The sequence below is a fragment of the Pteropus vampyrus genome, unplaced genomic scaffold (assembly GCF_000151845.1).
Source record: "Pteropus vampyrus isolate Shadow unplaced genomic scaffold, Pvam_2.0 Scaffold201, whole genome shotgun sequence".
In the NCBI taxonomy this organism is placed as follows: domain Eukaryota; kingdom Metazoa; phylum Chordata; class Mammalia; order Chiroptera; family Pteropodidae; genus Pteropus; species Pteropus vampyrus.
In genome coordinates this window covers 1,906,807-1,931,552 of record NW_011888982.1, presented here as the reverse complement: position 1 = coordinate 1,931,552, position 24,746 = coordinate 1,906,807, and the positions used below count along the sequence as shown (strand labels likewise).

General features: G+C 31.4%; 1 protein-coding gene and 1 pseudogene across 1 annotated transcript in view; one reads left to right on the top strand and one right to left on the bottom strand.

The window, feature by feature from the left end:
• SNTG1 (syntrophin gamma 1) overlaps nucleotides 1-14,910 on the bottom strand; it is a 280,357-nt gene extending 265,447 nt beyond the window's left edge. The window contains exons 1-2 of the mRNA XM_011372125.1: nucleotides 14,884-14,910; nucleotides 7,931-8,065 (exon numbers count right to left, since the gene is read on the bottom strand). Coding sequence (XP_011370427.1) covers nucleotides 7,931-8,065; nucleotides 14,884-14,910 — 162 coding nt within the window. The remainder of the gene's footprint in view (nucleotides 1-7,930; nucleotides 8,066-14,883) is intronic.
• A 20-nt stretch (nucleotides 14,911-14,930) lies between these two features.
• LOC105300083 lies at nucleotides 14,931-24,440 on the top strand (annotated as a pseudogene).
• Nucleotides 24,441-24,746: the final 306 nt, after the last annotated feature.

Sequence of the window (24,746 nt, the reverse complement as noted above, 5' to 3'; positions counted from 1 at the left end):
CAATCATGAGCTTTGCTGTTGCGGCTGCGCACACCATCCAGCTGTCCTTGACCAATCAGAACTGCTAATTGTTGCCACCACGGGACCTTCCCACAGTGCCACCACCATCAATTTGGAGATACATTTTTGCTTGAACCACAATCTTTTCTTCCAGGACTGCCATATCTCCTGCAGCTTAAGCCCTGGGAAATTTAGAAACATCAGTGGCCCTAGTAGTGATTGTTGACTATTTCAAAATTAAAAGTCACACAATAAACAGGAGAGAAGTTTTCCAACACTGTGTTTTAAATTTAGCAATCTCTGTAACAATAAAAGAAAAAAAAATACTCTGGTTTCCAAGGTCAGGCCTTTATATATTCTTTATAATGATAAAATCACAACTATCTAAATCGTAATTGCCTACCTATAACTATTTTTTTTTAATTTTGAAAAGTATTCATACCCTTTCCTTTTTTAATCTTGTTTGAAGCACGTTTAGAATGACTATCTCCCCACAAAAGGAATAGGCTGAAAAAAGAGGAGCAGAAACAAATATCCTCTGTTGCTTCATTCATAACCATAAAATCAAATATAAAAAAGATCAGGATGAAAAAAAATAACCTCTGTGTTAATTTTACTTAACAATGACCACTTTTACCTCTAAAACTGATTAGGGAAAATCAAATATATTAGAACAAATCAAATTTTATAACATGTTCCACTAAGTAATTGTTGGAATATGAGACTACTTTAAAAGTTCAAAAAATACATGTGTATTTTGTGCATGTGTGTATATATACAGATTTTAATCTCTGTAGTGAATGGTTCTTTGATGTGGGAACAAGAAAAAAAATGTATTCCTGAGGCTACAGACACCATTGATCTTAGAGGACCTAGTTACATTGTCTAGTCTAGATGAAATCTCTCTACTGATTTTCCACAGATAATAAAACTCACCTCAGACTGCTTCACATCTTCTCATATCTTATGTGAAATTTAACTCTCATTCCAAGATTAAAGTTAACTATTACTTCCTCTTAACACTACTTTTTAGGAAATTATGGTTTTACTAATGGGATTATTAATTGCGTATTTTCTCCTGGATAAATAACTAAAGGAAGTAGTTTTGTTTTGTTGATTCTAAATTCTAATGATGATCATTAGAACTTTACTGAGGTACTGATTATATTGATGCTATATATCTATCTGGTAATTCTGCCATAATTGGAATTTAATCTCCAATATTTTATTATCTTTTACTGGCAGCACTTTTGAAACGGTGTCTCCATTGAAATATGTAACCATGTCATATTAATTTTAGCCTCATCAGCATCTAAAAATATTTTGTCAATATTTAAAACTAGCACACGCTAAATTTGATCTTCTTTCAGGTCATCATTGAATGGGATAATATCAGAACAACCACAGTTATTTCTGACTTAGAGTGGTAGATGACAGGAGGAGGACAACAGGCTTTAATGTTTGATTTCTGAGCACCAGGGAAGGTGATCACTTTCTTAATTGAAGTTTTAACATACAGTAGTCCCCCCTTATCCACAAGAGATACATTCTAAGACCTCCAAGTGCCTGAAACCACAGATAGGTCTGATCCCTATGTATACTATGTTTTATCTTACACATACATTCTTTTTCAATTACAGGAAGCACTTTACAATTTCTTTTTGGCATATCTGAATTGGAAGTGTCACTGCTCTAATACTGTGGGACCATTATAAAGTAAAATAAAGGTTGCTTGAACATAAACACTGTGATATTGTGAGAGTTGATCTCATAATACAGAAGGCTGCTAAGTTACTAACATGAGGAGAGTGTATACAGCATGGAGACACTAGAAAAAGGGATAATTCACATCCCTTTTTCTGGTTGGAATGAAGCTGAATGACATGAGATTTCATCACACTACTTAGAATGACACACAATTTAAAATTTACGAATTGCTTGTTTCTGGAATTTTCATTGTAATATTTTAAAACTTCAGTTAACTGCAGATAGCTGAAACTCCAGACTTCAAACCAAGAATACTGGGGGACCATTGTATGTATCTGACAACTGCTATGTATCATTCCGATCATCAGTCACCGTGCTATCTGCATTTAAAGGTCTTGAGTAATTGCTATCTGCATTATCTGAAAGGAACAGGTCTTATCTGATATGAACTCAATGCCAAAACTTCAATCTTATAACCTCTGAACAAATCATAGAATGTTCCTGAAAAGTAACTAGCACAAAGCACAGGAGCAAAATCTAGCCTATTTGCTGATAAGAGTCACTGTAACTTCATTGAATATCTCAACTTTATCTCTCTGTCACTGACAAGTGAAAATGTTTCCAGACTTTTCCAGGTGACTAATATTTTACTGGATTTTCTGCATATAACTAGAATAAAAGTTATTCTATGCCAAAGTGTCTTTCATCTGCCCCAGACTCAACCTCAATTCTATTGTAAATTTCAAGTCTCCATAAATAGGGAGTGATGAGGTAGATTTAAGCCCATGTCTGATAGGGTTGATTATTGAGTCATCTTCATTACTAAACTTATACTGATGTCATTCCTGGAGCTCCTCCCCATCTTTGTTTGCAATTGAAGTTCATCAGGCTTTTGACCTGTATCCTTCCCCAGGCTGCTCCCCTCCTTCTAACTCTATACCCCACTTACTGAAGTAAAGTCTGTGTCTTAGTTGGCTCAGGCTGATATTAAAAAAAAAATACCATAGATTGGGTGTCTTAAATAACAGAATTTTATTTTCTCACTATACTGAGACTAGAAGTCTAAAATCAGAGTGCTAGCATAATTGGGTTTTAATTAGGGCCCACCTCCTGGCTTGCAGATAGCTGTCTTCTTTTGAATCCTCACATGGTAGAGAAAGGAAGCTCCACTGTCTCTTCCTCTTCTTATAAGTGCACTTGTCCCAACAAAGAGGCCCAAACCTCGTAAGTTTATCTAAACATACTTACCTCCCAAATACCCCTCCCCACCTCTTCATACAATCACATTTTGGGTTAGGCCTTTTACATGTAAAATTTAGGCAACAGATTTATTCATTCCTTATCAGCCTCTTCCCTGATATCCTTTCCTCACCCTAATAGAGTACCCTGCCTTCTTATAAAGGCAATCACTCACATACTTATCAATTTTCTAATTCGAGATTCCTGATCCTCAACTAAACCCTGCCATATGTCAATAACTTCAGAGAAAGAAGCTAAGAGAATAACTCAGTGTGAATGCCTGGATCTGCTAATCCTTGACCTAACATTTTGTCTAATTCAAGATTCAAGCACTAACATTTTGTCTATCTCTAGTTCTTAAATAATTCAGTTCCATGTTTCATCTATCTTCATGAGACTTTCTCATGGGCTCATGCCCCAATGTTTGTGCTCCATGTTCAGTAGGCCAACATCAGGTCCCGGGGCCCCTTCTTCTATGTATGGCTCAGATGTATAGACATTTTGATAGAAAAAAAGAAACTTAAAGAGAGTACTAAGAGCAAATGAATAGCTTTGATTAAATGGACGAATTCCTAGAAAACAAGCCTACTAAGTCTGAAGCATGAAGAAGTAGAAATTTTAAATAAACATAACAAAGATAACAAGATTTAATTTAAAAAACTCCCAGCAAAGAAAGTTGTGTACTTGATAGTCTCGCCAGTGAATTCTGCTAAACATTTAAAGAAGAGATCATACCAATTTTTCTCAAACTCTTCCAAAAAATTGAAGAAGATGGAAAAATTTCTAACTCATCCTTTAAGGTCAGAATTACCCTAATACCAAAACTAGAAAATACCACTATAGGAAAATGTAACTACAGGCTTATATCTCTTATAAACAATGATGCAAAAATCTTCAACAAAATAGTAGCAAACAAAAGTCAACAGCATATTATTCTAATTATACATTATTACCAAGCGGGATTTATTCCTGGAATGCAAGGATAACCCAAAACATGACATTCAATCAATGTAATACACCACATTAACAGAATGAAGGCAACACACACACACACACACACACACACACACACACTGACCATCTCAACTGATGCTGAAAAAGCATTTAACAAATTTGATTCCCTTTTATGACAAAACTCAGCACCTTTTCAATGCTCAGTATACTATAAGTAAAATAAAAAAAACTGCCTCAATATAATAAAGACCATATATAAAAATTCCTCAGGTAAAACTATACTCAAAGTTGAAAGACTTGAAGCTTTTTATTTTATGTATTTTATTTTATTATTTATTTTTTTGTAAAATTCGGAATAGGGCAGAGATGCATGCTTTTGCCACCTCTATTAAACATAATACTGGAAGTCTTAGAGAATTTAAGCAAGAAAAATATATAAAAATTAACAAATTAGAAAGGAAGAAGTAAAATTATATTTTCTCACATATAACATGATCTTAATGTAGAAGTTCTGGAGATTCCACACACACACACACACACAAACCTATTTGAACTAAAAAAGAATTCAGTAGATTAACAGATACAAAGTGAACACAAAAAAATCAGTTGCACTTCTATACACTAACAATTAACAATCTAAAAAGAAAATTAAGAAAACAACTCCTTTTATAATAACATCAAAAAGAATAAGATATGTAGAAATTAACTAAGCAAAAAGGTGAAAAACGTACACTAAAAAATATAAAACATTACTAAAAAAATTAAAGACAAATAAATGAAAAGGCATCGCATGTTCATGAATTAGAAGGCTTATTATTGTTGAGATGTCAATACTACAAATTCAGTGTTATCCCTATCAAAATCCCAATCTGAATTTTTTATAGATATAAAAAAATCTATTCTAAAATTTATATGGAATCTTAAGAAACTCCAATTAAACAAATCATTTCTATAAATGAACAAATCTAGACACCACACAGTTCCTGATTTTAAAGTTTACCACAAAGCTATAGTAATCAAAACTGCGTGGTGCTGACATAAAGACAGACATATAGAACAATGGGATAGAATAGAGAGCCCTGAAATAAAACTTCACATATATGGTCAAATGATTTTTGACAAGGGTGCCAAAACACAAATGGTATCAAGAAACTAGATATCCACCTGCAAAAGAGTGAAGTTGTAACCTTATCTAACACCATATGCAAAAATTAACTCAAAATGTATTATATATGTCATGTAAGAGATAAAAATAGAAGATCTTTGAAGAAAATATAAGATAATAGTTTCATAACATTGAAATTGGCAATAATTTCTTAGACATAGTACTAAAATACAGCCAACAAAAGATAAATAGTAAACTGGACTTCATCAAAATTAAAAACCTTTATGTATCAAAGGATACAATCAACAGAGTAAAAAGGCAACCCACAGGTTGAGGGAAAATATTTGTAAATCACATATCTGATAAGGGATTAAGCAACAAAGTGGCAGAGAATTACCATTTTACCCAGTAATTCTACTTCCAGGGTCATACACAAGATAATTGAAAATGGTGACTGAAATATTTGTAAATACATTTTCATAAGGACCAAAAGGCAGAAACAACCCAAATGTTCATTGTTTGGCAGATGAATAAACAAGGTAAACAAAATGTAGAATATACATGCAATGGACTATTATTCAGTCTTTTAAATTAATGAAATTCTGATACATGCTACAATGGAGATGAACCTTGAATACATTAAACTAAGTGAAATAAGTCAGAAACAAAAGGATAAATATTTTGTAATTCCACTTATATGAGTCAATACATAAAGACAAGAATTAGAACAGTGGTTACCAGGGGCTGAGAGGAAGGGAACATGGAGAGTTATTGTTAAATTGGTATGGAGTTTCAGTATGCTATGATGAAAATTCTAGAGATGGATAGCAGTAGGTAACAATGACATTATACTCAATGATACTAAAATGTACACTTAAAAATGTTGAAATGGTTAATTTTATGTTATGTATAGTTTACTACAAATTTAAAAAAAAAGCATTTGACTATATAAGTGTGAGTCTGTTTCTGGAGTCTATAATATTCGATTGATTCATGTGCCCAAACTTATGACAATATCACATTGTGTTCTCTATTGTAGTCTTATAATAAGTTCTGAATGCAGGAAATATAAATAAATACTCTAATTTTGTTCTTATTCAAGATTGTTTTGGCTATATTAAGTCCTTTGTATTTTCATTTAAATTTTAGAATCATTTTGGCAATGTCGGAGTTTTGATTGATATTGGATATTTAGGGAGATGTGAAAACTTATTAATATTAGTTCTTAATTCATAATTATATTATATTTCTCCACTTACTTGATTATTTTCATTTTTTAATAATAGTTTTGTAGTTTTCAAGGTAGAAACTTTGTACAGTTATTAAATTTATTTCTAACAGATACATGTAATATATTAAATTGCATAATTTATAATATAGAGATTAGGTCTATGAGTATTAGCTATTTTGATTGCAAAATTTAAAACAATAACATTATTTCAGTGTTGAAATACTGAATTTTACAAATTACAAAATTTTGCTGATCTAGGACTTGTGTAATATATTAATTCCAGAAAGTTATAAGAAGCGTATTTCTTCAGTAGGAAAAAAAGAGAGAAAGAAAGATAGAAAAAGAAAGAGAGAGAGAGAGAGAGAGAGAGAGAAAGAAAGAAAGAAAGAAAGAAAGAAAGAAAGAAAGAAAGAAAGAAAGAAAGAAAGAAAGAAAGAAAGAAAGAAAGAAAGAGAGAGAGAGAGAAAGAGAGAGAGAAAGAGAGAGAGAAAGAGAGAGAGAAGGAGAAAGAAAGGGATGGAGGGAGAGAGAAGGAAGCAAGGAAGGAACACTATTCTTTGTTAATTAAAACAAAGAAATGGTAACCCCATGGGAACAATTTAATCAGCCTTAACAGCAAGACCTATAATTCAGGATGATTTAAATGGTCTGTGACGAAAGAATAGTTAACAGTTTGTAAAATGTCCATTATCTTTATTTAGCAAAGGCTATTGATTTAGGACCTGATGTGACTCCCACAGGATGTTAGTGAAAAGTGAGGATGAAATTTCAGCATTATTCACCACTAACAAAAGATTATATGATAAGTCTGTTAATTAGCTACAAATTAAACCTTCATGCTAAAAAACTACAAATGTCTGGGGAATCCAGGAAACCAACTGTTTGGTACTTGCTGTAATTTTCTTCTGAGATGACATATGGCAACATTGCTAAAATGATGGCTTTAATGTTATTACACAATAAATGATAAATTCTAAAACTTGTCCTGTTTTATGATAACATTGTTTTGCTGAATTTAATCTAATTTTACCTAAAGATATCTTTCACAGTGGTACTTCAGTGTTAGTTAGCAGACCAATGAGTTTGATGGATCATTTATGGTTCTTTCTGAGGCTAGAATAGCTGCAGGGTAATATATTAACTGCTTAGAGCATTGGACAGAACTTGCTACAATACTCAAGCATAATCCTATCAAGCAAGTCCACAAAATTATTCATACCTAACCCCCTCATACAAAGCATTGACACTGAGTTTCATTTCTCTTACCTAAAGCCTTATGAGTCCCAGATGCCAAGAATTGGGCTCTATCTTTGGAACATCTCCCCAAATTCAACATGATGTGAGATAAAATCAAGATAAAAAAATTGACATGTACTGTTCTCAGTTAGTCTTCTGTGTGAAAAGGTAGAATACACTCTCTCATGATCAAAAAATACAGGTGTCACTCTATTCATAAAAATACAACAAGGAGTCAATGAGATGCCAAAATGGAGATGGGCACTAAATATGTGGCTGTGCACCCAGGTTTGAGTAGTTATACAAGGACTGCTCACTCAATAATGTGAACAAAAATTACATGCAGGATGATTGACTGGGCTCTAAAAGTAAATAGATATATGTATTAATAATTTTCTATGAATAAACATTTTAATAAACAAAACCAAAAAACTTCAATAGAAGAAAAAGCTACTTACACCAGAATAGAAAGGTTCACCAGACACACATATCACATCTTGTTCTTGAATCATCAAAATATCTTTGGCTAGGTGTAGCCGAACTTTGAAAGGGTCCTGATTACCATCCTGCAGCAAACAAATCCCTGTCTTTGTCTTCCGGCAGAAAAACAAAAGAGCAAAACAAAAGAGAAAAAAAGTATACTTAGTTTGTAGATATAATTGTATGACATATTTACTGTAAAATATGATGAATAACACTTGAAAGCTAGGTAAAATGTACTCCAGTGAGTTTGAAATGTAATACTTAATGTAGATACAAAGAAAAGGATAACTGTTTCACATACAGTTGACCCCAGATCCCGGATATTGGAGATTATGTCAGAAAATCTACATAAAGATTTGGAGAGTGAGGAGTATAGTTTATATATTATATTTTTTTTAAAAAGAAAATTTTGTTTAATACTTATTATCTAAATTTAAAATAACTTTATTGAGATAAAATTGACATCTATAAAATTTAACCCTTCAGAGTGTATGATAAAATGTTTTTAGTAAAGTTGTGCAGCCATCATTATAATCAATTTTAGAACATTTTTATTACTCCAAAAAGAAACCCATGAGCATCATCTTCCCAGTCTCTTTCTACTCTCTGTCTTTACCATAGAATTTTAAATTTGGAAACATACCTACTTAACATCTTCTGTAACCTCCACTATTTAATTATTTCTAGTTGCCAACACACACACACACACACACACACACACACACACACACACACACACACATTGTGTACATATGAGGGAACAAAGATAAAGAGCTGATGTGAACTGCCAAAATTAATATAATTAATTAAAATCATAGCCTGGTTTGAGACCCAGGATTTTTGATTCCTAGTCCACTGTTTTTGCTTCACACTTTCTGGGATATAAAACAACCAGTGATGATTTTTAACTTGTATAACATAGATTTAATCCAGCAATTTAGTAATCCATTGAAGAATCCATGAATCTTGTCACTTCTGAAGCATGTCAGTGTTATAATATTCACTCAGATGAACAAGCAGATTCTCCCTCGCAAGTGCACTTAACACTTCCATTTGTCAGAGATATAAAATTAAGTTCTTTTGAGACAGAATATAATTTTGGGCTGTTATTCGGCACCAACAAGTCAACAGGGACAATGGCTACTTTTGCAATTACATTTTTCTTTAATAATTATTGAACTATTCTTAACTTAGATAAAGGGGTAAGCTCATGGAAGTACACACATATCCTCAGTATATCATGAGCACAAAATCCCAGGAAAATAATACCAGGCTTTCTCTTGAAATATAATTTTATATGTGAATTGCTAGGAATTTATTTCTTTAGAACAGTGTTCATTAATGTTGATGAGAATATACTTAGAGAAAGTAGCCTCCAAAAATAACTTTTTCTGTAATCTGCTTTAACCTATGTGTTAATACATACCATTACACCTTCTATCATATATGATATTATATTAGTCTATAATTATTTTTAAGAGTTATGATATATTTTAAGAAAAAACAAACTTTTTCAGGAGCAAGGATGATGTTTCCACCTCTATGAGACTGGTGGACAGCAGGCACTCACTAAATCATGTCGATTAATGTATTCTAGAGTTTTACTCCAGTGGATATGTCTAGAGGACAAAAATATTTCATCTAAAGCAAATTAAATTTTCCTTATAGAACACAATTTTCTACATTTTCACATGGAAAAGTTTTCATGCTTATAGTGCAGACTTGGCCAGGAGCCAACATAAGGACTCTGAGTTGGCATGGGGCAAAGATAGGTATAAAATATTATTAAAGCTATGTAAATAGGATTGAGGACATTGACTAATTTTTCAATGTACAGTATATTTGGGCCAATTTTTTCTCAGAAGTGTAATGACTAAACTGGCATTCACAAATAATGCTCTGTCTCAACTTGAAGATGAAAGAGAAGCTTTCCCTGAGACCTCATAAATACATTATTGTTACACATAAAAGAGATATAAAAGATCGCCCAGGGAAAGTTTGAGGGACTAAAATAGCTATGAGGCTTCTCTCATCATGTTTATGACATGATCAATCCTCCTTTCACTCAACCTTCAGATAACATGTAAAATATCCCCTAATTAATAGAAAGGGGCCTGGAAAACAAAATATAGACTTTATAGACTTTGAATTCATGTTTCAACCTGAGAAGATGAGATAATGAGGCTGCTTTTGTTAGAATAAAAATATATATGTATATAATTTTTCCAGGGGTTATAGATGTTACACATATTCTATTATAAAAATTCAGTTTATGTATAAGAAAATACATTTAAGATCCTACACATGCATCATTTTTCAAATATTGTGTAAAGCTAACAGAGTCAGACATGAATTAGACAATAGTCTCTGACCTCAGTGTATTCCTACTCACGAAAATACACATCTATAAATAAGATGAAATGTAATATCTGATACAGGAACATGGAGAGAGGAATTAAATATTCTTGAGGATGTATTAAATGAGGCTTGTATATAGAAAAAAATATATGATTTGTCTTGAAAAAATAAATTGAGAATATGATAATTGAAGGAGGTAAGTTAGTTTATTCAAGAGGGGAAAAGTAAAGATATAGAGCATAAGAAGATATAGAGCTTAGTTCATTCGATTCTAGAAAACAGAAGCTCAAGAATGCATCCCCTCAGGCAGAGATTATTTGAGGATACCTGCCTCAATCTTCCTGTACAGACATATGGCTATTGGTATCTTTCCTCAGGTAGCATTTTAGTCACCAAAATCTCCTATGAAAGTGCAAAGAGTTCTGAAAAGTAGTTCATCTTAAACAGATATTCTTCATGTATCAAAGCAATGACAACTAGAGGGAAAATAAAATGTGCAAGGGACTACTCTGGACATGACAGCTAAGTTTTCCATTAAGGACATGCTACTAAGGGAGCATAGGACACTATCTGATAAGGAGAAAAGCTTGATTTATACACCCTCATCTGCTTGTATTGCTTCAGGGATAAGAATGGGTAACAGGACCGTGACAGCGGTGACTAGTCAGCGCAACCTAAAACAGCCTGGCCTCAAAGTCTTTACAGATCTGTGGACCCCGATTTTTAAAAATTAAAAAAAAAATCTAAGTAATTATTGGCCCCCCATTTTAGTATTAACTGAAGATCTGCATTTGTCTTCTCTTTATTAACACAATAATTATTTGTCTTCAAACTTTGTTGACTGTGTATATATTATACATGAGTGCAGAAATGTATTTGCTATATATAATGTACAAATATACTATGCAAAGTCTAAAACATACATAAAACTTAAAATTTTAAGGAGATGATTCATAAAAAAATAATATAAATTCAAATGTTGTTTTCCCGTGCCTGATGGATGATCTTACACTGCAGCTGGATTTTTCAAAATCCACATTGGAGATTATTTTCTTAAAGGAATGGTAAAAGGTAATATCTCTTAATTACTTAAAAAGCAATATTTTTAAATATTTAGTCATTGACTTGTTTTCTGTAAATTAATGAAACATGTTTACAAATTTGCGTGGATTTATTCTATGTTTTAAAAACAAATCTTGCATTTCAACTTAATAGAAATTTATGCTTAGCTTAAACTTAGTATCTCTGGAACTGTAAAAAATAAACTAACATTCAAATATCTAAGTCTTCTTTAGGTTCTACTCTTTGAAAGAACACAAACTGTGTTTTCTGGAAAAGTTAAAATCTATGTTCCTTTAATTTGGAAATGTAGAATTTGCAATATTACTTGTAAGAAACTACAAACAACAGGAAACTAGGCAGAAACTATAATATGCACTGCAAATATTCTTGTAAGTATATTCGATATTTCATTTTTTTGGTTGTCAAATATAATTTAATTTGTTCTGTAAATCTTTTTTAAGGTTTTTAAGTGATTATCTATCTATCTATCTATCTATCTATCTATCTATATATATATATATATATAGATATGTATATACATATTTTTAAAAATCTTTTTTAAGGTTTTTAAGTGATATATATATAGATAGATAGATAGATATATCTTTTCTTTTATATTGTACCATACTATAGCAGTAGTATACTAAATGCCATTCCATGCACGGTTCAAAGTGTATTTTATCCTTTTCCTTTCCTTTCCAAGATTACTTATAGCCATGGTCTTCTCTTTGTTAAATTTTAGCCAGCTGTTAAGTACTAGTATAAGACTCACTTCTCCTGAAGCCTTTGAAGACCACTCCATCCAAAAATGAGTCCTTACTATTCTGAATGCAGGGTTTTCATTGAATCAATATATCTTCCTAATGATCAATATTGTATTTAGACATCACATATAGTGACCTCAAAAACATTTAGCTATATATCACGTTATATAACTTCACATTATATATCATTATTTCAAGAAAATTGTAATAATAACTTATTACTATTTTTATTACTAAGAATTATTAATCTATAGGACATAGTACAGTAGTTTATTTAGAGTAGGATTTCTTTCAATATTTGTTGATTGAATCATAGTCATATATTATATTGTATTCATGAGGAATTAAATTTAATTATTATGTGCATGAATTATTAAATTATTCATTATGTGTTACAGAGAAATCATAATCGACACAGAGACATGGATTGTATTTTAAGAAATGTAGATGTGAAAATAAAATGTGAGGAAAATCTAGACTGAAGATAGCTTAAAGGCTTATGAACACATAGTTACTCTGATGATACTTTTAGAAGAAGATAAATCAATAATTATGCCTGACTATGCACATATTTTTTTCTTCTAAATTGTAGATTTTTTTATTTATCCTAATTGTATTCTCCATTTTCATTTGTGTGTATTGTTAGACTTCTAAATCTTGATTCCTTAAAATAATTATAACTTTTTAAAAGAGAACTTCCTTAAACAATAAACAAACTTCTCTTAAAGAAATCTGTATTACAAAATTAAGATGTACTTAATTTGGAGCATACTTCTATTCTTTTTCAAAGAAGAGATTTCCTGACATCAGCACTATAATATTCTAGATAAATCTGTCTGATAACATGGATATCCGATTTTCATATTTAATGGCTTATTGGCAGTCAAGGGAATATGAGTTTTATTTTGTATATCTTTGTGATAATAATTTCCAGCAATGTAGTACTTCAAGAAGAGGCCTAAGCTTAGACTCCAAGCTACAAATTATAGTTTTGCTTTTAACTAATTAAGTGGCATTCAGCATTTCATAAAACCTCTCAATTTTCTCATCTACAAAATGACAAGCTAAATTATCTTTATGAATCCTGTCCATTTAAATGGTCTGAGACTATTAATAGCAGACAAACTCATTGATTGTGGCCTATATTCGGGGTGATTTGATCATCTTCAGGAAATCTTATAGTTCTCTACTCTTGCCAACACACCCACCATGTGGAAGACACACGGGTACTACTGCTGAGCAGTTCTGAGACAGTTGTATTCCATGGGGAGGACAGTCTAAATGATAATTATTCTAAAAGGGTTTATTGCAAAAGAGCAAGACCCTATTACTACAGGAGCAAGGGTAAGATGATCACAACGGAATTATCATCATAAGATAAATCTTCTGAACCCTAAGTAGAATTTATATATAGTTCGAATCAATGAATCAAAACAATTTTGTTTTAAAAAAGGTCTGAGAAATAAATCTTATGTCAGCCTCCAAAGTCCAAGGTAAACCATTTGTTAAAATGCCATTTAGCCACTATCCAGTCTCTATCTTGTGAATTCCTTATGTGTTTCATTTGTGTCTCATTCAATGGATGCTTTACTATCAGAAACATAACAATTTGATGGAAATAGTAGACTTACTACATTCAAAACTAGAAATAGAACATAATTAAAATTTATGCTTCTATATTTAAGCTTCTGAAACATTAATTTATTTTTTTAAATATAAATGGATAGGTGCGAAGTTAAAAAGATGAATAAGTTATACACTCTGACCTTATAATATTCAGTACTCATGAGAGGTTTGTAAACAAATAACTACAATGTAAGAAGTATAAGTATTAAAAAACTAAAAGCAATTTATTAATTTTCTGAAAGAACTTAAATTCTAAACTATGAACGAACTGTGATAAATATTTTTAAAGGAGATATTTTTCAAAATTTCATTTAAAAAATTTTCACAAATATTAATAACTGAAGGTTTTGTTGGTTGGTTTTTAACTTTATCATAGGCAATTTAGTTATGATTGTTTTTTCTTAGGTTATTCATACACGATAAAAATGTTTTATACTTTTTAAATAAATGTGAAATATTTTAACCTATGAATGTTTACATTTTGCCTGAAGAATAAAAATACAATACTTTGAATGTCCCATATTTAATCAAAAAGATAGTCTTTTTTCCTAAAATAGAACAATTACATTACCTGGAGGTCTAAGTTCATACATTTTTGACTGCACCTTTGAATGGGTTTTAATATCCTTACAGGAGCAATGTGCCCCTTTAACTTATACTGAAGTGTGATGACAGTTCTAGAGAGAATTTGAATTGTCATGTATTAATATTTAAATAATATTGAAATACTTAAATAATATTGGAATCATAAAATATATAATTTTAGTGCTGAAAGAGACTTTATATAATCTTCTAATTTATAACCATTTATGTGGAAAGAATTACTTATAACACTTCTACTACCTGAAATCCTGCAGTGTATAGTTCATGGAGAAGGGCAATTCAATCAAACCAAATATCCAACCTTCTTTTTCTTAAGGAAAGAGCAAATATCTGAGGCTTCTCAGGCACTCTTTTGCTTTCTAGTCTTGCAGAAAGAGATCATAACCTGGAAGTAAAATGAACTTATCACCCACCTCTCTATTGAAAGCAATGATCTACTTACATAAAGGAGGGCCAAGTGTTTTCTGTTTATTCCTATTTTCCTTATTTGAAAAGCAGAGAGCCATTTAACTTACCTCTTCACAGGCAGTCCTGAAATCCATGTGCTATGACACTGCAAAGGATGCCGTCTGAAAAGACAGAAATAATAAGCCGTTTGAGCACAGCATCAAGTGTAAGCAAGGAGAACACTACTAAAGTGTAAGAAATTATGAAGCTGATCCTATGCTCAGCTATGTTCATGGTCCACTGCACCAAACAAGAACTCCTAGGGTATAACAAAGAGAAAATGAAGGAAGAGATGAAAAAGTCTGAATCCCAGCTTTTGTGAAGTATAAACATATTGCCACCATTCAGAGCGATTGAGAATGTGCATTTTCATGTCCTACTCCACTAAGTATTCAGATATGATCTACAATATGATTAACCTCCTCTCTCAAGAGTTAGCTTATTCCCAACATTCATTTTGAAATCTGAGCTGGCAACTGGAAATGAAACTTCAAAAGAAGTAATTAAAAGTTGACTTTCATGATGTTATCTCTTGAAAAAGGGGTTGATTAATATCACTCTTTTTAATTAAAAAAAAATATGTATGAATAATTCTCTTTGGAACTTAAAATTTTGTTCACAAACAGTGTGATGTAAGGAAACAAGCTATTTATCAGAGTGAATTATAAATCAATGTATAAAATATATAATACAGATTCATTTTATGAGCACTATATTACCTAAATGGTAGACATAAACTTAAATGTATATAAATGCATCTAAACTTTTTTAAAATGCTGTTAGAGAGTTTTAATTATATGATAAATTTAATAAAACTAAAAGTTATCACAGAAAATTGACAACATGACATTATAAAAAAGGCACAGTCGAAATATAATGGTTTAGGTAAATGAAACTTCAAAGTAAACTGTATGGTGAATTCCAAAAGAGAAGACTCTGTACACTTCAAAATTATTCCTCCTCTCAGTCTTTGAAACAGTAAACTATTTTGTCCTTTATCATTTTCTGTTGTTTGAGATTAGTGAACAAGTATGTGTGGGTGAAATAGAGTAAGAGGTTTACTTATGCTGTAAATGGATTGTTGCAACTACTTTAGAAGGAAAAGAATTGACTATTTCAATAGTAACTGAACATACCACATGATATACTGAATATTCTTCCTGAACAGGTCTTATGAATTGTGGGCCTGGTTTTAATTTATTGGAATGCATAAGGAGACTGATTATAGTAGAGTTAGATAAAAATAAGTCACTAGCAAATAAAAGGGCAATTTGATAAGAAAAAGTATAATTCGATTATATAAAGTACATAATATTAAGGTATCTGCAAGATATTTTTCATTAATTTAACAATTATTTTTCAAAATTGCTCTTAAAGATTATATTTGAAAAAATTAAACATCTACTCTACTTCAATTTTGACAAAGAGGTATTGTTTTACTATAAAAGTAGAATTCAGCATTTATTGCTTATAAAAAAAAAACATGGTGTCTCTAGAATTAATCTTCTGCGACTAGAAAACCAAAGAAATAGACATAAAGATATTTAATCCACCTGCCTAAGCTTAATCTTATATTTAGTTTTCTATGCTGAATTCACCTTTAGTACACACATTTTTAAGATGTCATTATTAATAATATGACACATTTGAGTAGGGGTTGTATCTATACCTTTTACCATTTTTTTGTCCTTTTTTTCCTTAGTCTGCTATCATTTTTCATCAAAGTAGAAGATAAAAGTATCAGATGTTCATTCAGAAAATGAATTAGTATGAGATTCAAAATAACGGTTACTAAGTAGCATAAATTACATAACTATAATAAAATTATTTTAAATGCTTATAATTTTTTAAAACTTTCTGAGACATTTTTGTATAAATTTTCATATTGAAATAGTTTAGATTTACAGAAATATAAATAATGCAGAGTTTCCATGTATACCTCATCTTCTTTCCTCTATTATTAACATCTTACATTAGTATGACACATTTGTAAAAATTAATGAACTGATATTGTTATAATATATGGACAAAAAAAAAAAAGATATGTATATACCATGTAAATGCTTACCAAAGGGTGTTAGGCAAATGAAGATTTTTAAAATCCAGTGAATGAGATGATCTGTTCTGCGGCTACCAATCAGCCCCTTATGTCTTCTAACCTGTCATTGCCCAATGGACAAATAAACAAAATGGCATTGGGGCAGGAATGGAAGCTATTCTTGGGCTCAGCAGCTGGACTTCCACACACTAAGGCCAACCTGCTACAGTGGATCCAAGGCAGGGCTGCCTCTGGTAATCATTTCTAGCTGTTCACCAGCAGGATCAGTAGACTAACCAGAAACATTTGATATAAACCTTTACATCACAACATTTAAGTTACGGTATATCAAGGAGAAAATTGAATATCACTTAAGGACTTTCCATGTCCTTCAAAGAAAATGATAAGTGCATTTTAAGTTGTATGAAAGCTATCTGCATTACCTTGGTTAAAAATATGAGTTTATGGTTTTTATTTGGAGATTAAATAGGATTAAAAGTTGTGTTTGGGTGCCAAACTGACAAAGGGTAGATTGTGATGGTTAATTTTTTTTGTGTCACCTACGCTAGACCAGTTAGTCAACCTGGTACCCGGTTATATGGAGGTATTTCGCAGATATGGCTAATGTCTACAATCAGTTGACTTTAAGTATATGAGATTATTCTAGATAATGTTGGGCCTCATGCAAAGAATTGAAAGAACTTAAAAGCCAAACTCAGACATTTCTCTGATAAATTCTGCTTTAAGACTTCAGCACCAATTCCTGCTCAGTAATTTTCAACCTTCCAGCCAGTCTTACAAAATTCAAACTTGTCACCCCCCACAGTGGTGTGAGCCAATTCCTTGAAATAAATCTCAAAATATATCTATATAGATACATATGTATCCAACTGGTTCTATTTTTCAAGAGAATCCTGACTGATACAATATTATATACCATGGAGATTTTATGGTTTTATATACAGAATTATAGTTACAATATTATTGTTAAAATAACTGACTAAAAGAGTACATGTCTAGGTATTTCTGAAAATCCATTTAGCACCGTGTGATCTATCTCATTCTTGATTTATTTGGAATCCCCATGACCAGCTAAATTATGTCATACAACATGAAAAAACTCTAGCCTAAGGAAACCTGTTTGTACTATTATTACAAAAGTGACCCAACAAATAATGGTGACAGCCTGGTCTCTGATCAAGAAAAGTCAAAGTGGAGTTGAATATTTCCTGAGTGACTACAGAGTGCTCCATCTATGTCACACAGATCACGAGATTTGTCTCATGTCCAAAGGTCTTGCCTCTGATGATTAAATCTAATACTCAGAAATTAACATAAGCTATTGACATCAATTATGCTGAAAATAGTAGCAGTTCCTGTGATTAAACCTCATTTGTAACTAAAACTGGGAAAGCAAAATTAGACAAACACAAGTTCATGAACACCACAAAAATAAATAAATAGATAGATAGATAGATAGATAGATAGATAGATAGATAGATAGATAGATAAATCATCTTTCCATCTAAATGGATTATTTGGCATGAAATTGACAAAATAATAAGAATGTACCTCTATAACAGTACACACGTGAAAAATGTTGAAATGGAGAACTAAGTTCTATAAAATAGAATAAAAAGTATTGGTGTAAAATATTTGAGATTTATTTAGATAATTCTCAGAATGCTTTATTTAGTGAGCATAAAAAAATTCTAATACTCTACTTACTATGACACTTTAGTTTACTGAAGGTAAAAATGTTATGTATTTATAGAAATTTCCCTTAGGCAAAATTATAACATAGGAAAATTTATCTTTTTGTATATCCCATACTCAAACCTAGCACATACCCTTTCCACATGCTTTCACATCTTCACATTATACCTTGACTAGAAACTGAATAATTGGTTCCCTCTTAAAGTTGGTTAAAACAATATTTTTTAAATGACAGCTTTAATCAGTTGGGTTTCATTTTTAGTAAACTTTTTGTTGATTTAGCACTGTATACCTTGGGAGCAACTATGTACATCTTTCATCTTTCTATATTGGTTACTTTTTTAAAAAATAAATAGTGGCTTAAATGAGCTCACATTTTCTTTTTCTCCTGTGAGGTCCAAGCTTAATAGTGAATAGGTGAATTGAAAAGTCTGAAACCCACTCTCCTGCCATCTTTTTTCTCTGCTATCCTCACATGTTTGGTCTGAGAGAATTCAGCTTTTGCTCCATGTCCAAATTCCTACAAGGACAGAAAATGGGAGTTGAACACATCAAATACACAGGTAAAAACAAGTACAGAAGGTCCTTGAATAATGTTGTTTCATTCAATCTTGTTTTGTTATAATGTTGATGACAAAAAAAAAAATCAATTTTTGGCTGAAGCCACTGTATCTATGTGCAATTTGCATGTTCATCCCATGTCTGCGTGAGTTTTCTTCATATACTCCAGTTTCCTCCCACATCCCAAAGATGTGCATATTAGGTTAATCGGCCTGTTTAAATTGTCCCAGCCTGAGTGAAAATGGGTGTGGATGTGAGTGTGCCCTGAGATGGAAGTTTTCTGTCCAGGGCAAGTTTCTGCCTTTTGCTCTGAGCTGGTGGGATGGACTCCAGCCATCCACAACCTTGAATTGAAATAAGCAAATTGAAAAATAATTATCATTCGTATTTATTATTCTTTCTTAAATGTACATGTAGCTTGCTTTTATTTCAATGTTTGATACTAGAAGTGTTCTGGATCTTTATTTAGATGTTTGGTAATGTTTTTTAATGAGAAATTTGCTATAGAAACTGAATTCTTGTTTGTATCAACTAGCTTATGGTAAAATTTGTTTTGTTATTTCTTATTTCACTTAAAGTCACAGTTTCCAAAAACCCATCTATGAGTTTAAATGAGAACTTACTGTATCCTATTTGATGAAAATTCAGAAAGAAGACTAGTGCAGTATGGAAAGCATCAGGCCATTATTAAGGAAGTGGTCTATATCGACTGTGGTATTTACTTGCTAATCGTCCAAGTCTCAATAACTTTTCATATCCAATGAAGAAAGCAGTCAATGACTGCTTTCTCAAGGGTGATGTCAAATAGATATAATGTGTATAAGTATTTTGAAAAATTTACTAGTTATTATAACTATCATCAGTCAAAAATAATATTACCGTGGCAATAAAAACTCAGAAGGAAGATATAGAAAAATATTTTACCCTCTCTAAGACATACGGATTCTCAAATTTCAACTAGCAGTGAGTCTAAATTTTTAGTAATTGTCAATTTAATTTTAGATATGAAGTGAATAATGTATATGATCTACATAGTTAAAGTAATGTATAATTTTAATTATTCATCATACTGTAAGAGTATTCTGTCAATATATCTTATCTTGGCTCTTTTTGGGACTAATTTCCCCAAAAAAGTGCATGCAAGGTTTATAAAGTTGGCACTGCTTTTGGTGGTTAAATCCAAAAAGCTCCCTTTTCCCTGCTGGTTTATTTGACTATTTTTCACCTGCCATTATGATTATGATTACAATTCTAAAATATTCTGCACTCATTCTCACAAACTGCCTTCTCTTTTGTTCTTCTCTTTAGTCCTTACCATTCACTCATCTTTATCACTTGGCTCTTCTACATGTTGTATTTGTTTTATATACAAACTCTTAACTCTCTGTAAAGTTCTGGGGTTGTCACTCAGGCCCTCCTGTGACTCACCCACTTCTCTAGTAATGACCAGGTCAGCACAGCAAGAAGGACCACTCAGATTGGTCCTCTCTGTCCAGTCATGTGCCTGAAGGAGATCTAATGACATTAAAGTGAAGATTCAAGTCTCATGCCCACAGAGAATGGCAATGAAAACAGCATATTTTATCACTAATATGTATCATATTTCATATGTGATTTTGTTTTATAACACATTATTTCTCCCTGCATTTTTGAGTACCTCAATGTGAGAGATCTCCAATAACAAATATAGGGTCAAATCTGGCCTGTAGACATATTTTGATTCTGTGTTAAATTTTCACTCTTGGTAGTACATTTACTCTCCAACTAATTGACCAGTTGCTTCTTCTATACAGGACACATTACATCTTCACTTGTTTATTTTATCTCCCAGTGCTAGAGGCATTTAAGATCGTGGCCCTTGCTCTTCACCATAAAAATATTTGTATTTATTTGAAAACAAGTTTCCAATCTAAAACAGTTTTTCATCTGCTACAAGAAATGCAAAATTACCTAAGGAATTGTATTTATTTATTCAGCTATAAAATATAGGCATGAGAGCAGGCTCAGATTCTCAGGCTAGCTTTCTTTCTCACAGCAAATTAAGCCACTCTTCTCAAAGCCTGGAGTTCTGTTGGGAAAAATTTGAAGACTACTCTACTAGGTAATTACTACAGTCCATGTCATGTTTATGGCCTGAGTACGTGGTATATGGAGAGGCCTGACACAGAGTGGCCAGAAGATCAAGATCCTTTGCATACCTTATTGCAGTGATACTATCCATTTAGTAATGAATTATGCATTACGATCTAGACAAAAGATAGACAATTTATTTTTCCAAAGAACACATCCAAATGGGAAACATACATATGAAAAAGTGGTCAACATCACTAATCAACAGGGAAAGGAAAATCAAAACCATACCGAGATATCACCTCATCCCTGTTAGGACAGCTATCATTAAAAAATGAAAAGGTAAGTATTTGTGAGGATGTGGAGAAGTTATCCCTTGTAAAAGGATTCAGCTACTACAAAAAACAGTATGAAAGTTTCTCAAAAATTGATAAAAGATGTATTATATAGTCCATAAATTCTACTTCTGAGTATATAACTTAAAAAAAAAAAAATGAAAACAAGCTATCCAAGAAATGTAGTCCAAAGTCACATGTCAACATAAAATGGAAGAAGAAAACATAAATTTAACAATTAAAGAATAGAAATTTCTGGAACTTCAAGAAAGACACAAAATGGACATGGAATTAAATAAAAAGATTAATGAAGAGATTAACCATATTCAAGAAGAAAAACAGGATATCATCACTTCTTTCCAATATATGCAGCAATTACTCCAGCAACAGATCCAAGGTAATAATGAACTGGAAGCAGGATTATAGTCTCTTGAAAGGATAATATGCTTAAAAGAAAAAGGTAAAAGGATATAAAGAAAAATTCCCTTAATCTTCAAAATGAGGATGAGAAGCACTAGGAACTTGGAAAAAATATATTGAAAAACAATGCAGAAAATGAGATTAAAAATGAGTTATCATCACTTAAAGAAACTCATATTAGGTTATACATGAACATTACAATGAATTATGTGATCAAAGAAAGTTTGAAGAAGGCAAGAAGTCTCAGAATTTTACAGAAGTAAATAATGAAAACAGTGAAATGTCAATGGGAAAAATCACAAAACATCATTATGCAGAAATTTAATTCTGGGAAAGAAATAAGGGAAGAAAATGCTGTACTAAGTTTAGAACTTAGTACAGAGTAAAGGAAGAAAGAAAGAAAGAAAGAAAGAAAGAAAGAAAGAAAGAAAGAAAGAAAGAAAGAAAGAAAGAAAGAAAGAAAGAAAGAAAGAAAGAAAGAAAGAAAGAAAGAAAGAAAGAAAGAAAGAAAGAAAGAAAGAAAGAAAGATCCACTTATGGAAGAAATCATTATAAACAATTAACAGTTTATTTTTTTTAAATATCCAAGAATAAAATTGATACTACCATACCTCAAGATGAAAATCAAAGTGAAACCTTCCTAAGCAAAACCCTCTACATAGAAAAAGAAAGACTTAGTCAAGGACAAACCTTACATGTTACTGACTTTAGAAAAGGAGTTATTACAGAAATAAAAGACAAGGTGGGTTTGGAAAAAGCCAATGGTTGTACAGAATTTAAATCACCAAATAATTTTTTTTAGTGGTATCTATCTATCTATCTATCTATATAGATAGATAGATAGATAGATAGATAGATAGATAGATATAGATATAGATATTATATATTGATATATAGAGAGAGCGAGAGCGCGAAGATACACCGAGAAAGATGTGTAGAATTAAATCTTAACTCTGCAGATGTACATCTGGAGGTTGAAAACAACAGAACATTATTTGACAGTATCTTAAATGAGATGGCTCATGATACAAATCATAAAAAATATATTTCTGAAGCTGAATCATTCAAACAATAAGTTAGATTGTTTCCAGGACTCAAGAAAATGCCACAGAAAAGGAAATTGCAACTAGTGACCAAACCAAGGCAGATTTGGATTCGTCTCTAGATGTAAAAAAGAATCCTTTTTAGTGTCAGAAATATAGTTTACATAATTCAGGTGTTATCTTACATAATAAACAATGCAAAATAAAACAAATACAACTCTTAAATACAAAAAGTGAGAGCAGCACTTTACAACTTAAATAAATTTCAGATGTTTAACAAGTCTGTAATGATACTTCAGAGAAACCTGAACTATTCCCTGTGACATAGCAATCAACCACCCTATTTCATCTGCTGTTTTCAATGATAATTTTAAAGTACTTCTTAAGAATTTAGATGAAAATGTTAGTATTACACCTATGTTAGTGAAACCCAATTCAAGCCCTAGGAGAAGAATCATATGTAAAAATCTGAATGATACACAAAATAGTCAATTTAAGAACTGTTCAAGATATTTAGAAAACAATGTGAACATTTTCCATCTTCAGGTCAAGGATAAGAGTATACAAGCATCACAGGCCAAAGATATGAAAACTGCTTTTCACACAAAAATTTCACAATAAAGAGTTGGATTGATGAGAATCAGATAACTGAAGAAGCAAAAATGACCTTTTCCTTTTTATGAATGTTAATGAAAGACAACATAATTTGTTAAATAATACAGAGAAAACAGTCATTAAATGACACCATTTCAGGAAAAATTTATAGTAAAGGACAGCTGGAAGAATTATTTTCATTTCAGGTAAACCATCTGGAGATTTAGTAAACAGAAGTGGAAGGACAGACTTTTTACTTCAGAAGGAAAAAAAAAAAAAAACTGAGAAAACTCTAGTATATGTGAATGTTTTAGACCCTAGTCTTTGGTCAAAAGTAAATCAAATTGAAAGTCAAACAGTGAAGCACTTCAACTTGTAGCATTTCTTTGTTCCTGAAGGAGAGCTCAATTGGTCCACCAGAAAAAAAAAAAAAATTGTTTCAGTGACACTTTGTAAAAATTTTGGTGTGAATGATGTCAGGAAGGATATTAGAGCTGATATTACCAGCATTAACAGAGTTGCTGACACTTTGAATAACTCGACTATCCTTCCAGATCCCAAGTGACAGACCAATGAAGAGAGAAATGCAATTGCAAAGACTTATGATTTTTCTTTTCCCATGGAACATAGAAAAGCAAAGCCTCTGAAATTAAATTTACTATAAAGCCATTTTCAGACAATCAAGATTAAAGATACTACTGATGTAATTATCTTCTACATGTGATTATGATTAGCAAAGCCAGATAACAAATCAAATAAATGAAATAAAAAAGTTCTTAATCTTAAAAAATGACAACCAACCTAAAAAGAAAAGCGGAAGAGATATTGTATTAAAGAGATTAAAATAATGCTTTTAGTGGAACTGAAATACTGTTGGGGTTTTGGCTAGAACAAAATGATTGTTATATCTAAATCTTTACATATGTACTAAATTTTACAACAATTTCTGATGTGATAAAATTATATTACCATTATATTTTCACTCAGCAAATGCTTAATTTAAGATAGCTAAGATTTCAAGGTTTCTGTTAGCATCCAATTGTTCTTAAATTTGTCTTACCTCCATTCATCCTTTCATTAAAGCTCTTATCGCACCTTCAAAACCCTTCTTTACAGAACACAACTTATGTATTATTCAAGATAGACACGGTGAG